The sequence below is a fragment of the Xyrauchen texanus genome, chromosome 42 (genome assembly GCF_025860055.1).
Source record: "Xyrauchen texanus isolate HMW12.3.18 chromosome 42, RBS_HiC_50CHRs, whole genome shotgun sequence".
Lineage (NCBI taxonomy): Eukaryota > Metazoa > Chordata > Actinopteri > Cypriniformes > Catostomidae > Xyrauchen > Xyrauchen texanus.
This window is the reverse complement of record NC_068317.1, coordinates 33,018,547-33,033,335: the sequence shown is the minus strand read 5'-3', so window position 1 is coordinate 33,033,335 and position 14,789 is coordinate 33,018,547. Positions and strand designations below refer to the sequence as shown.

General features: G+C 42.3%; 1 protein-coding gene across 1 annotated transcript in view; it reads left to right on the top strand.

The window, feature by feature from the left end:
- LOC127634928 (potassium voltage-gated channel subfamily H member 2-like) overlaps window positions 1–14,789 on the top strand; it is a 184,868-nt gene that overhangs the window by 3,198 nt on the left and 166,881 nt on the right. The window contains exon 2 of the mRNA XM_052114689.1: window positions 14,276–14,506. Within this exon, the coding sequence (XP_051970649.1) occupies window positions 14,276–14,506 (231 nt within the window). The remainder of the gene's footprint in view (window positions 1–14,275; window positions 14,507–14,789) is intronic.

Here is a 14,789-nt window from a genome sequence, read left to right as displayed (position 1 = left end):
TTACACAGTTATTCAAGTAAATGTATCATTGCTTATGAAATTCTTACAGGAGATGCTTTATTTATCACATGCATAAATAAAGCACAATAGTTTTTGTGCCCAAATTATCGATTGGAATAACTAAAATTAATAATATAATTAATGTGCCAAATTCAAATCACCAACACCCTTTTTACTACTCCCATCCGGTCGCAAAATACCTTTTTGTGCACTCAATTTATTCTTACGCATGCAGAGCCTTTAGTATTTTTGTGCGCTCAAAATATAATTTTGCTCATGCAGAGTTATTGCACAAACCCCATTTTGCGCACGCACATATGCAAATAGACTTTTTGTGCCATAATTATCGATGGGAATATCTAACATTAATCATATAATTAATGTGCCAAATCCATATCACCAACACCTCTTTACTGCTTCCATCCGGTCGCTCTTCATATAAACAGATGCTTTTTAGATTTGAGTTGAATGAACGTGTTTATGCTTACAAGAGATCTTGAGTTCCTAATTTGCTATTTTGGTGTGGTTATCATCCTGGAATCACTTTACCTTACACGTATGGAGATTCAGAGTGGAAGTCCCTGGCACAAATCCTTTTAATCTAGCATCCTCAAATCTTATTGGCTTTCAAAACCACCAATCACTCTCTACTTCACTCCGTCTCAGAGTGAAACTGTTTTGTTTCTTGAAGCAATCAAACAGCTTTTGATATTTTTGTGCTGAAAAATAGTGCACGAGTCAACATGTGGTCCAAGCACTTAACTGGTAATCTGGTAATCAGAAGGTCGCTGGTTTGATCCCCTAAGTGCACTGTAAGTCACTTTGGATAAAAGCGTCTGCCAAATGCATAAATGTAAATTTAAATGAGTAACATTGCTAAAAGAAATAAAAAAGAAAGGAAAATGGCGGCATCACAGTTCTGTATAGATGCAGCAGCTTCATTGTGGGACAACTGGACAGAAATACCCATAGAAATATAAAGGTTGTTTTAATAATTGTACAACTGACAAACATATGCCATTTATTACAATAAACTTTTAGACTACTTGTGCTTTAGTAATTAATTCTGTCTTAATTCCATGTGAAAAATATTAGCATATAATATTCCAATCAATAATTTTATGCTGATTTATTAATATTACATGGGTGTTTATTACACATAGTTTATTACACACCTTATGAACAAAGATCAGATATTAATGTGTCATACTCTAACTATAAATCATCCCATGTTGCTGTTGAATATTTCATATGGACTTCATTGGTAATGAATGCTCAAAGCATCACATTGTTTTTTGAAAGAATAGTGTTATGAATCAAGTCTGGTTCATTTGCTCAAATGTGACAGCAATCAATATGTTTTCACTTTCCATCTTAACCTTACCACTACCTTTCCTCTTTCATGATGCCATCATCTCTCCCTTGGGTGCTATTAATAATGTATTTCTATCCATCAAAACCCATGGCAAGGTTCTGAAAGCTGCTTTGGTGGTACAGAAGAGCACGTAACTTCAAAAGTCCATTTCAGTGTGTGTGTGGTCATTGCATTGTCATTTATAAACTGGAGCTAATGGAAGTCAATAAAAACATGCACTGGTTTATCTCCTGTAGTTTTCTCTCTGGATCGGTTGAATGTGGTTTTATATAACCTTAAAGTCAGTGCGCGATTAGGACAGGTTTTAAAAAAGAACACTGCGTTCCGTCCATCGTGCGTTAACACGTTAATGATATCTAAACCGGAAATTAATTCTCTCCATTCTCTCCAGTGTTCAGTAGAGTATGTCAGATGAGAACGATAGCAACAACCAATACCCCAAACTAAAATAAAATAACCCACAACTCAAATTAGAACTAATATGTGTGTTCTACCTGAAATCTCTGGCACAGTCTCTCTGGAGTGGCCAAAATGTAAGGTCAGTACTAAACCTGATTCCAAACAATCATTTTTGGAGCCGTGAGACCAGGAGAGAATAACAGCAAACACGAGCATCGCTGTGGCAACTGCTGAAGCACACTGAGACAGATTCCCCCTGGAGAGCCCTCCTACGAGAATGACTTCATCACATCACACTTTGTCTGGCCTTCTATCTGTCTATCTATCTATCTATCTGTCTGTCTGTCTGTCTGTCTATCTATCGATATATAGTCCGCCCGCCCGCCATCCAGCCCGCCAGCCATCCAGCCAGCATGCCCATCCATCCATTTGCCAGCATGCCCATCCATCCATCCATCCATCCATCCGTCCATTCATCCATCCACCTGCCAGCATGCTCATCCATCCATCCATCCATCCATCCATCCCCCAGCATGCCCATCCATCCATCCATCCATCCAGCAGCATGCCCATCCATCCATCCATCCAGCAGCATCCCCATCCATCCATCCATCCATCCAGCAGCATGCCCATCCATCCATCCATCCAGCAGCATGCCCATCCATCCATCCATCCATACATCAGCCAGCATGCCTATCCATCCACCCATCCATCTGCCAGTATGCCCATCCATCCATCCACCAATATGCCCATCCATCCATCCATCCATTCATCCAGCAGCATGCCCATCCATCCATCCATCCATACATCGGCCAGCATGCCTATCCATCCATAGGCCAGCATGCCCATCCATCCAGCCATTCACCGCATTCCCATCCATCCATCCATCCATCTGACAGCATGCCCATCCATCCATCCATCCATCCACCAGCAGCATGTCCATCCATCCATCCATCCATCCATCCATACATCGGCCAGCATGACCATCCATCCATCCAGCCATCCACCAACATGCCCATCCATCCATCCATCCATCCATCCACCAGCATGCCCATCCATCCATCCACCAACATGCCCATCCATCCATCCATCCATTCATCCAGCAGCATGCCCATCCATCCATCCATCCATACATCGGCCAACATGCCTATCCATCCATAGGCCAGCATGCCCATCCATCCAGCCATTCACCGCATTCCCATCCATCCATCCATCCATCCATCCATCCATCTGACAGCATGCCCATCCATCCATCCATCCACCCAGCAGTATGTCCATCCATCCATCCATCCATCCATCCATCCATCCATACATCGGCCAGCATGACCATCCATCCATCCAGCCATCCACCAACATGCCCATCCATCCATCCATCCATCCACCAGCATGCCCATCCATCCATCCATCCACCAGCATGCCTATCCATCCATCTATCCATAGGGCAGCATGCCCATCCATCCAGCCATTCACAGCATTCCCATCCATCCATACATACATCCGCCAGCATGTCCATCCATCATCCATCCATCAATCCATCCAGCATCCATCCATCCATTCGCCTACTTGCCCATCCATCCATCCGACAGCTACAGAATAAACGAGGATATCATAGCTCAAATTATTTTATCATGAGTTTGAATTCATATATTATTTTCATCCATCCGTCTGTTTGTCCATCTCTTTATGTTTCTTTGGCTCTCTTTTCTCTGTTATTCATTTTGTTGATCTTTCTCTTCCTATTCTTTAATTTCATTGTAATTTTATTACTGGAACAAAGTATCTTCTAGAAAACAGAATCATGAGAATAGAGTTTGAAGTGCAGAGCCACATTTCCACACCCGCACTGAACTTTGCTCAGCGTTCAGGTTGAGTATTTATAGTTTTCTATATTAAGACATGTTTTTCCATCGCCTGCCTTTACTGTCACATTGCTGCTGAGTTGTCATGGTCTACTTTAGCCAGTATTCTGGGATGCTGAGTTGTTGCTGTGCCCATCTTTTTCTCTCGATGTCTCTCACTCTTTATAATGAAGAGTGGGTGAGATCATAGTTTTATTGGCACACGTCAGGGGAGTTGGTTTGATACAATTTTACTTTGGTACAGATGTCCATTCTTCCTCATTCTGTTTATCTCACTATTTTTACCTCTCTGTCACCCTTTTCGTGTTTTTAATACACAAACACCTACACTCTCATTAGAGCTGGGTGGTATCATGATATGTAACATATAGCTACAGAAATGTGTCAATGGCAGAGGGTTTCTATAGTGTTAATGCTGTGGTAGATATATCTGCATGGCTATCAGTGGGCAGGACTGCTTAAAGTTATTTACACACAACAGCAAAGAACAGTTAGTCAAGGTGGACTATGCAACTTGTTATCCGGAAGCAGTGCCTCATGGACCGAATCCTCAGACTGCATTCATCTTACGCCGCTGCCTATTTTTATGATATCATCATTTAGAGAAATAATTGCAGCGGCATTTGAGGCATCTGAGAGCAATTCTGAAGCCGCTACGGCAGGCGGGACTCATAGCAAACCCCAAGAAGTGCGCGATTGGACAGGTGGAGGTATGGTATCTGGGGTGCCTAATTATTCGGATGTCACCAGCCCACTGACTAATATCCATTTCACTGAAAAGGGAGCTCCAGACCCGGTCCAGTCGATGGGGCATTATCAACAGTTGTTTACGCAAGTTAAAGCCACACTTTGTGGGGGGCCGCTTTTACATTCACCCAATTTCTCCGTCTCACAGACGGGTGCTTCAGACAGAGGTCTGGGGGGCGGTGCTCTCACAGGTGGTGGATGGAGATGAAGGCCTGGTGCTGTACATTAGTCGCAAGCTCTTGCTGAATGAGACTAAGTACAGCACAGTTGAAAAAGAGTGTCTTGCCATCAAATGGGTGGTCCTCACTCTCTGGTACTACCTGTTGGGGTGGGCCTTCCCTCTCTGTTCAAACCTATCCCCACTCCAATGGCTCCACTGCATGAACGATACCAATGCCTGGATCACCCTTTGATATCTAGATCTTCAGCCCTTTAAGTACAAAGTGGTCCACAGACCGGGAGCGCAGATGGCTGTCACCGACTTCCTTTCCAGAAATGGTGGGGGAGTGGTAGACAGGCCGGATGTCTCCCCCGAGTCGGGCGGCGGGGATATGTGGCAGCGGGGGCATGGTTGAGCATCTTCCCGGAGAGATAGAAAGTGGTAAGGGTGCATACACCTGAGCCAGATTATGATTAACACCTGTTTCCAATTGCAGTGAGCTTGAGGAGAGCGATATATAAGAGACCACACCACCGATAAGAAGGGAGAGAGAGTCTGGCACAGAGAGACCAGTTGTGAAGCTGATGAGCTTGTGAAGCTGAGAAGCTGTTGTGTTATTTTGGAAGGTGTAAAGCGTGGAAGTTGATTAATTAAAAAGGCTTACCTGTGATTCAGTTTCCTGTGTCCTCCTTCCCTCCCAGAGAAGTTCCTTTCATGGATGCTGAGACTTATTATATATAATAATATTGTATATATATTGTTTGGCATGCACCCATCAAGTTCTGAATAAAGAGAAACTATTTAATTCACTGGATTATCTAAAATACATTACCACATAATTACTAAAATATGAATTTTTTCATAGAATTTTCAGCTAAACTAAATTAATTGTGAAATTTCTGTTTACTCATACCACAATATGAGATCTTGGTTGCACCGTTCACCCGTACAACTCACACATATGACAACACACTGTTAGCTGTTGAGCAGATTTGCCTGTGTGCTGTTTTGCAGATATCTGCATACATGCACATATGGCTGTTGAATTGGTGTGAGCTTGTGTATACCAGTCTATTTCAACACTTTTCTCAGGTTAGTTCTGCAAGACAAGCTGCCAAGAATTCAACACCTGAATAAATCCTTCAAACACACACATACAATTAAGTGGCTTCTCTCACCACCTTGTTAAAGCTGCACAAAGAGGATTTGCTGTCTTCTTTCAGGTATTCCTCTTTGTTAAATGCAGAGTGCTGTCTTCTCAGTAGATGCGGCTTCCTCATTTTTCCTAGATCAAAGAAAGAGACAAGTTCACTTTCTTCCATTCAACTGTTCTTGCCTCTCTTTGAGTCTGAAAAGCACTATACATTAATCAGTCTTGAGTTTGAAGTTTGAGGAAGATACATTTAAATGGATAGTTCACCCAATACATCCATCCATCTTGAAACTTGTCATGCTTTCTACATTTCAGGTAAGGCTTTATCAAGCCAACATCAACGTTTGTTTCAATGAACTGTACTTTTCTTAAGTTTTGATTGATTGGGCTTTGAATGTAATTAGCCCTCGACTCAAATGTGTTGGAGATTAGTTTAATCCTCCTTTTAAAGAGACAGTTGAGATCTTAAGACTGTTTAATTATAAAGTTTTCTGTTTTCTGTTTTCAATCATTCCTTCTCTCTCTAGGCCTCAGTTTCCCTTAGTCAATCTTTCCTCCTTCTACTGTGAAATGTCTATTTTTGGTCAGTGTTGGTTCATTCTGGATAGAAGCTCGACACACACTGTTCCCAAAAGAAAGAAGATTCTCAAGATCTCTTTAATATTCATTGTTTCTCCTACTAGACAGCAATGGGATTAAATAGAGAGCATCTGCCCAAGAGTTTCAGAAGAGATGTCTCAAACTGATCTGTAGTTACTAAAGTCTGCAATCAAAAGTCAGAAATCTCAATATGAACTCAAACATTTCTCATCAAATTCCGACAAAATCAAATGATTTGAGCTATGCTATGCTATCCAAATGTATAGCTCTATAGTCTATACCCTTACTGCGTGTCAACACATTTTTATTTGTATCGTGGGCTCTCGCTTTCAAAGCGCAAAGGGGTTCTCCATATCGAATGCAGTGTGGGTACCTGTTCGAATGCTGTGAGTAAGAACCCAGTGAGGGTTGAGTGACCAAATGAGTGACATTTGCACTGCAAGTTCCCGTTCGGATTGCAGCATGAGCCCTCCTTTCGAACGGTCCATGTCTGGAGGTAAAGGCATGCGTACACACAAATGCATCCACCGCCACCCCAGTGCTGTGTGGGTCCCTGTTGATTTCCTGCTCGGTTTTCCTGTGAGCAAACCCACTCTCACATATATACTGTTAGCTACTTTTCGGATCGCAGTGCAAGCCCTCCCTTTCGAACGGCTTATGACTTTGGCATGTGTTTTCATTCACAAACATTTCCACCGCTACTTCTTAAACAACCCCCCACCATTTTTAGCTATCTTTCAAAATAACACTGTACATTATAATATCTTCCAAGAAAACACGCAACAGTGTCATTTATACAGTGATGTTGTTAATTAATAACAGCTGCGTTTAAACGTGCATGCTCGTTACCATGTCGCAGGTGATTGAGTCATAAGTGACCCTTATCAGTGCCCGAATTCATGTTCACGATATACTGATTCACCGCAGGGAGCTAGGGACCATCACATGACACATTAGCCAGCGATTTGTCAAAAGATTTTCCTAAGGTTGTCTTCTTGAATGCCAGTTGTTTTAAAAATATATAGTCACCCAAAATATATTTACAGAGGGACAAAGAGTGGCAGTCTTAAACAACTGTTGTTGTCCATGGTCATGAATGGGTTAACAGCATCCTCCACAGTGAAAGTAACATCTTAGAGAGCAAACGTCACCTCTGTATTCCACACGTAAACTCTCACCTTTACAGCAAATCTCCCTGCTGACCCTTAAAGTGTCTGTCATTTACTCAAGACTCAAACATTTGCTTCTGGCCTTTATCTCCTGCCTTTCTGAAGGTGATAAGATCCATCGTCATGTAAAAGCACTTTGAGGATAAATGCAGTTGACATGACTCCTACTAAGAGCAGCACAACTCCTGGAGGAGAGAAATTTTTGATAGATTTCATCTCCGCTGAACGAGTCAACACTGTCCAAATCAGTTGTGGAGTCAATCCCTTCCTGTTTGATCCATTTTAGGTTTTCCCTTCTAGTCTGCAGTGTAGGGGGACAGATTCACAGATCATTGGCTTTGGCAGATCTTCCTTCCTGCCTTCGACTTTTTCTTTCTTTTACCTGTCTTTCTTCCATTCTTCCTTTGTCTGTCTTTTTCCTTCCTTCCAGGCCAGGTAGGGTCGGGCCACACGGACTCGGGTGCGGGTCGAGTTCTGGTTTCATTTTAAGGCCCGTGCAGACCCCTAGTGTACCTTCCTTCCTTCCCTCCTTTCTTCCTTCCTTTATCTGTCTTTTTCTGTTCTCTATCTTCCTTCATTCATTCCATCCTTTATATGTCTTTTTTTCATTCATCTGTCTGCCTTCCTTTGTCATTTTCTTTATTTTACAGTATATCTTTTTTTCTATATCTGCCCTTGCTTCCTTCCTTTATCTGTCTTTTCTGTCCTCTATCTATCTTCATTTTTTCCATTTAAAAGTTTTTAAAGGTTCACTCCTAAAACCACAAATGTAGATTTATGATGGAAATGAAAGTTGTAGTTCCTCTCAGAAGGAGGTCATGGTGCAATGTTAGAAGGATGAGAGCCATTTGTTATCCAGATTGACCACTCCGGGGGTTACCACAAGAGAATCTTCTTTTAGTCTACATTGATTTGTAGTCGGATTACCCAAAGTATTCAACTAATACACCAGCACTTTCAGCAAAAGTCTGGAGAGGTACTTGCGTGTCGTTGCATTTCCTTCCGTTGCATTTCCTTGTTGCATTGTTCTTTGGCGTTTGAAGAAAGTTTGTTCCGGCGATGTCTTGGACTCTGTTATGATAGCGGATAGTTATTGTCTGGATGGCTGATAAAGTGGGCTTTGAAACGAGGCCTTCTGCAAGGAAGATGCATGACTCCTGTTGGGGGTGTGAAGCGTAGAGCAGAGGGTGAGAAGCTTACTTTGTACTTTTGTGTCCCGAGTTTCTTTGGACTCTACATCGCACGGAGGAACTGGAAGAAGAAAGAAAGACGAAGAGAGGAGACCAAGCGACGGTTCCAAGAGAAGATTCTAAGAGAAGAAGAGAGAGTTCTTTCTTGGTAGGGATGTTTTGAACTGAAATTGGCCACACCCCAAAGGTGTCCTGAGCCAATCAGAAGTGACTTTTCAGCATCACATTGTCGACTGGTCTGTCCTTTTCAAAGTTGATTTACGATCCTTTGTGTGGAGGATTCTTTCAAATCCCGCTCAAAATAGTGGATGTTTAATCGTGAACTTTTATGTCTTGAAAACAGTGCAAGAAACATGACATTCTTGTCATTAGCATTCTCTACGTAAACAAGCTAGCATTTACATACTAATTGTTACATGTTTTCATGAATATTACACGTGTAAGTAACAAAATATGAAAATCCCTGATAACAAATCACTACACCTATTTTAATAGGTACATCAGGTTATAATCATTAATTTGTCAGTTATAAAAGTAATCACAGTTTATATAAAACATACATGATACATAAGATATATCTAAGGCAACTACTGCTGATTAATACAGTTTATTGGCAGTCATTTTGAGACCGTAGTCTATTAAAACCACGAGAGTGGAATTCATGAGAGAATGTCTTTGGAATGTGCAGATGGGGAGAGGAGGTATCCCTGGGGAGAAACAGATGTCACTGTTTTAGATCCATGTTGATTTCGGGTCTCTGAACTGTCTTCGCGAGTTTCCGTTTCCTGACATGGCCGCGGATTTATGCATTTAATGTCACAAGGTGTTACTTGGCCATTTGGTCTAACAGAGGGTTTAAGTTTGTGGAACAAAGAAGGATCTTTTTTATTGGTCAGGTCTGTCATTACAAATCCTAGTTTGAGATTAAGCAGGCATAGGACAGACAGTCTCTTTCAGCAATTTATGCACCATGGACTCTCTAATGGATCGGTGGGGGATCTGTCTGATCTGTGGAATGTGGTGTTGTGTTCATTTGATGGCTTCATTCATGGATAATCCAACAGGATGTTGCAAGATGCAATGTAACTGGCTGAAATTGGGGCAGCTGTGACTCAGGTAGTAGAGCAGGTCGACCACTAATCACAGAGTTGTGTAAAGCACTTTGAATACCGCAAAGGTTAAAAAGGCGCTATATAAGTGCAGACCATTTACCATATGATCATCTCTCATGTAACTGGATAATCAGTGTTTCAACCGTGGCAAGATGTCAATTATTTCAACAACTTTGACCTTACTGTACATTTACCTCTTGTTAAAAGTTATCCAATGTCCATAGTTAGGTAGCTTGAAATTAAATGAAGAGAAGATCAAATTGCGTAAATTTTAAGTAACATCACTGTCAGAAATGCGACAACAGATGCATTGAGGATGCAACCAATTTCAGAGTATTTAACCGCTCATGGGCCGGTGGATGCAAGATCTCCACGTGGATGCACGAAAGGAATCTTTACAGTCAGTTTTTCCCAAAACAAGTTTAAAGTTTTAATACAACAATCATTTAAATGATTATATCTCGGCCATGGTTTGGGATTGAAACATGATATTATATATTTTGAATGCTGACACCTTCCTTTTTACTTTAAAACTCAAAATGTGATTCCGCGTCAATGCGACTCAAAACGATGAAGCAGGACACAAATCTAAAGCAGAATAACAACAAAAACAGTTCTGTGGGTGGTTAAAAAGTTTAATGGCCAGTCATTTTTTCTCAATTCGACTGATTCTAGACCCCCTGTGTGTGAGACAGAGAGACAGATGGACTAAGAGAAGGACATCAACAGAGACAGATCGAGTGTGTTGTGTCTCTGTATAGAACAGCTGCTAAAAGCTGTGTGGAACAGAACTGGTGTGGTTGTTTATACTGTTGCCTGAAGGAACGTGTGAGAGCAGGTCAATAGTAGGTCAATAGTGAACGGCTGCTGTACTAATACCTAATGACTGATACTGCAAGAGGAAAATAGCTGTTTTAAAGGGTTGTAGAGGCTTGTTGAGGAGAGCTGTGATATTACTTATGTCATCTGACTTATGGTTTTAAAACGGAGATAAAAATCCGCTTTGTTCTTTATGAATGTTTTTCACCCTCACAAGCTGTTTTTTGCTACTGCACCTTTAAGGCTTCAATATGTAAATAACATCTGTTATGAGAACACTGGTGGGTAACTTTCATTCTCAGACTGTAGAAATAATACAGAGAGAGATGGATTTTCCTCAGTGACACATTAACAATAAAAGTCCATTACTTGATGGTGAGTGAAGTCTGAAGAGTGCTTTCAGGGCCGGCGACTATCCTTCACATGCTTCAGTCCTTGAACAATATTTTCTCTAATGGGTTTTGTGAGGACACCCAAATATGTGAGTGTAACAGGTGGAGTCAAGCAAGGAGGAGGCGGGAACCGGCTGAACAGTAAACATGATATTTTAATGTCAAACTTAACTTAAAACAAACACAGGCACACATACAGTGCGGCAGTCTCTCTCTCTCTCTCTCTCTCTCTCTCTCTCTCTCTCTCTCTAACTAGCACCTCCAGCTCCCCTTTATCTTGCTCTCCCACTGATCAGCTGATTCAGTTCTGGCGTGCACCCCCACAGCCCGGCCATGCCCTCCTCCTCATCACACTCTTCCCCTGCCCGATTCAGGCCGGAGTGCCACCAATCTGACAACTCCTGTGAACCTGGGAGAAAGACGAGGGGAGGGAGTGGGGAGAGGGAAAGGGCGAGCGGAGTCACAGATAGAGAGGAGAGAGAGAGTGAGAAGAATTTTCTCACCGGCTCCCAGACGCACTGTCAGCTGGTCCTCAACCGCTCCTCCGTCCTCTGTCGAACGCAAGCTCACTCGTTCCCCAGTAGACGGCAGTGAGTCCTCCAGCCCCTGGTGGATGGAACTGCTCCTTCCCTTCTTTGGTGGATGGCATCAGTTCCTCTGGCTCTCGCCAGCCAGCAGTGACCGTTCCTCCATCCCCAGGCAGACAGCCACGGCTGCTCATCTGGTGGATGGCGGAGGCGAGGACTTAGCAACAGCTCATCCCTCCTCCCTGCTCCCGCCTCCCTCCCGGGTTTCAGCACCACTGTAACAGGTAAATGATGGACAAGGAGGAGGCAGGAACCGGCTGAATAGTAAACATAAAGTTTTAATATTAAACTTAACTTAAAACAAACATAAACACCGACACACATGCAGAGCGGCCACTTGCATCTCTCTCTCTCGAACTGGTGCCTCCGGCTCTCCTGATCTCGCTCTCCATTCCCAAACCGGCGCTTAACCATGCTCCCACAACCACAGAGATGTTTCAACATGAACATGATTATTTGCAGGTGCACTGAGGTGAGACGATTATGGCTGCTGTCCACATCGAATGCATTAAAGAAATATTCCAGTTTCAATAAAAGTTACGCTCAATCGACAGCATTTGTGGCATAACAAATGTTTATTTTTATTTTTGTATTTTTTTTTATAATTATTATTTTTTTTTTAACTAGATTTGTAAAATCAAACAAACTTATTTGTCAGTGATGCTTATGCAAAATATGTGAAATTAAACTTTGGACATTTCTCAGATCAGCCTCTCAAATCCCTACTTTCACTTCCACATAGACTAAGCTTCATTAAAATAAATAATTAGTGTCAACTCTCCACGGGGATTAATTCATCATTGCTGACATCACTTTCAGATTAAAAGTCTCTCTGTTTCCCAATTATGGCCTTTGGTTTCCCGTGAGAGATGATGGAGTTCTCCAGAACATTCTGAAAGTGAGACTTGTGTTCCTTCAACAGGAGTCATTCATCAGACTCTTATTGCTGTGGTCTTCAGTCCTGTGAACTTCAGATAATAATTCAAATGCTTGGATCAGTTCCTTTGTGTCGGGTTGACAGTTTGTGTTTAAGTCAGCATGTGTCCGTCCCACATACTGAACATCTATCACGGTGATGTTGAGTCTTTCAGTGATATCCCATATGTTTGATGTATATCAGACGCTAGAGCAGTAGAGCCGCTGTTCTGGAGTTTGTAACTCAGGAACTGAATTCAGTGCTGGAGAATTTAACACATAAAAAAGCATTGTTAAAAATATAAAAAATACTTTGATATTCTTTTTTATTATAACTGTGACAGGACTGAGGGCGGGGCTGGGTCTTGATTTTACACACCTGGCCCCTTATCAGGCTAATCAAGTCTCCGAGAGCGACTGCAGATGGTGGTGCGACAGAGAGAGAGCGTTTACGGGCAGCTGTTCTTCCTATGTGTGTGTTTGTGTCTTTTGTTTATGTTTTTGATTAAAATATAATTTATATTGTCAAGCCAGTTCTCGCCTCCTCCTTTCCATTGAACTTCTTTACGCTGGTGCCGAAGACCCGGGAAGGAGGAGGGATACGCCGTAGTAGAGTTCTCGCTGCTACCATCCACCCCAATGGAGCAGCGGCGGCCATCTTCCAGGGGACGGAGGAGCTCGGCCGCCTGGAAGCGGAGGATTTGGTAGCCGACCGTGAGGGGAGAAGGGGCTCCTCGCCGACCGCCTGGAGTGGTCAGGGCTGCTGCCAGGGGCGGAGGACACCCCTACCAGCCGGCGGGGTCTGAGACCGCCAACCGCGAGCGGGGAGGGGCTAACTGCCGACTGCCTGGAGCGGGAGAACCACTGAGAGAACGTGGGAGGTTTGTGGCAGGGGCGGAGGGCGGGGCCGGGTCGTGATTTTACACTTATCCCTTATCAGGCTAATCAAGAGAGAGAGCGTTTACGGGCAGCTGACCGTCATGTGTGTGTGTTTGTGTATTTTGTTCACGTTTTTCATTAAAATATTATTTATATTGTCAAGCCGGTTCTCACCTCCTCCTTTCCATTGAACCCCTTTACAATAACCAATTATCATGCAAATACATTTTGCATTCTTCTGCGCAACAAAAGTTCAAGTGATGATAGGTTAGGTATATTTCAACAGTATTTTTTATGTGACTTTTATGAATTTTTTAGTCAAGAAAATTAATAATTTTTCTCAGGGTGACACCATATGACCTGAACGCAATGTGTCTTCATAAAAAGTTCAAAATATTGCATATATATTTGTATAACTTTCCACACAGTCTTGAGGGTCTAAAGGTTATTTTGTCAACATAAACAACAAATCGCTACATAGATGTTGGTTACACCACATGACTGATTTGATTAAATATTAATAATTTAAAACACATTTGTTTCACTGCTTATGTTTAAAGAGATATTAATAAAATATTATTCTACACTGCTTACGCCAACATTTCTTTTTTCAAGAATTTCGCTTTTATGAGAATTCTTTTTTTTAAGGTCTGGGAAAGGTTATGCCACATGATATTTTTTTACTTTATGCTCCAGAAAAAAAAGAAAAAACAAACATAAAAATGACTATAAACTGAGAAGTTTAGAGGTGTATTCCTTGGCCAAAAAGAGCTGCAAATTGGACTTTGCGACACTAGGTCAACAACTTCCCCTTTCATACACTAAACGCAAGAAAGAAAGTGTTTTTACATCCAGATGAACCATTAATTATCCATAACACACTCATCATTCTCCCTCTTGTTTTCTGTCTCTCTCACAGGTCGGAAATTCATCATAGCCAACGCGCGGGTGGAGAACTGCGCCATAATCTTCTGCAATGACGGCTTCTGTCACATGTGCGGCTTCACGCGGGCCGAGATCATGCAGAAGCCGTGCACCTGCAACTTCCTGTACGGCCCACACACCAAGAGACTGGCCATCGCACAGATGGCGCAAGCGCTGCTGGGGTCGGAAGAGAGGAAGGTGGAGATTGCACTCTACAGGAAGGACGGTAAGACAAACCTTATTGAACTGCAGGAAGCGAGCGCTTCATTAGATGCTTCATGAAGGAATTGATTGATTGATTGTGTTTGTTGGCTCATCAGCATTTTCCTTAAAAGTTGTTTGCCTCACCAAATTAGGTTTGATGGGATTAGCATTGCACTATAGTGACATCATGTAGATTTATGTGTTGACTGGCTTGAAACCATAGTTGTTGAGTGCACTAGCGTTTGTAGTTTTACTTCAGTTAGTAGAGTCGGTTGCTTTCAAACTCTGCTGTACATTGAAATTGC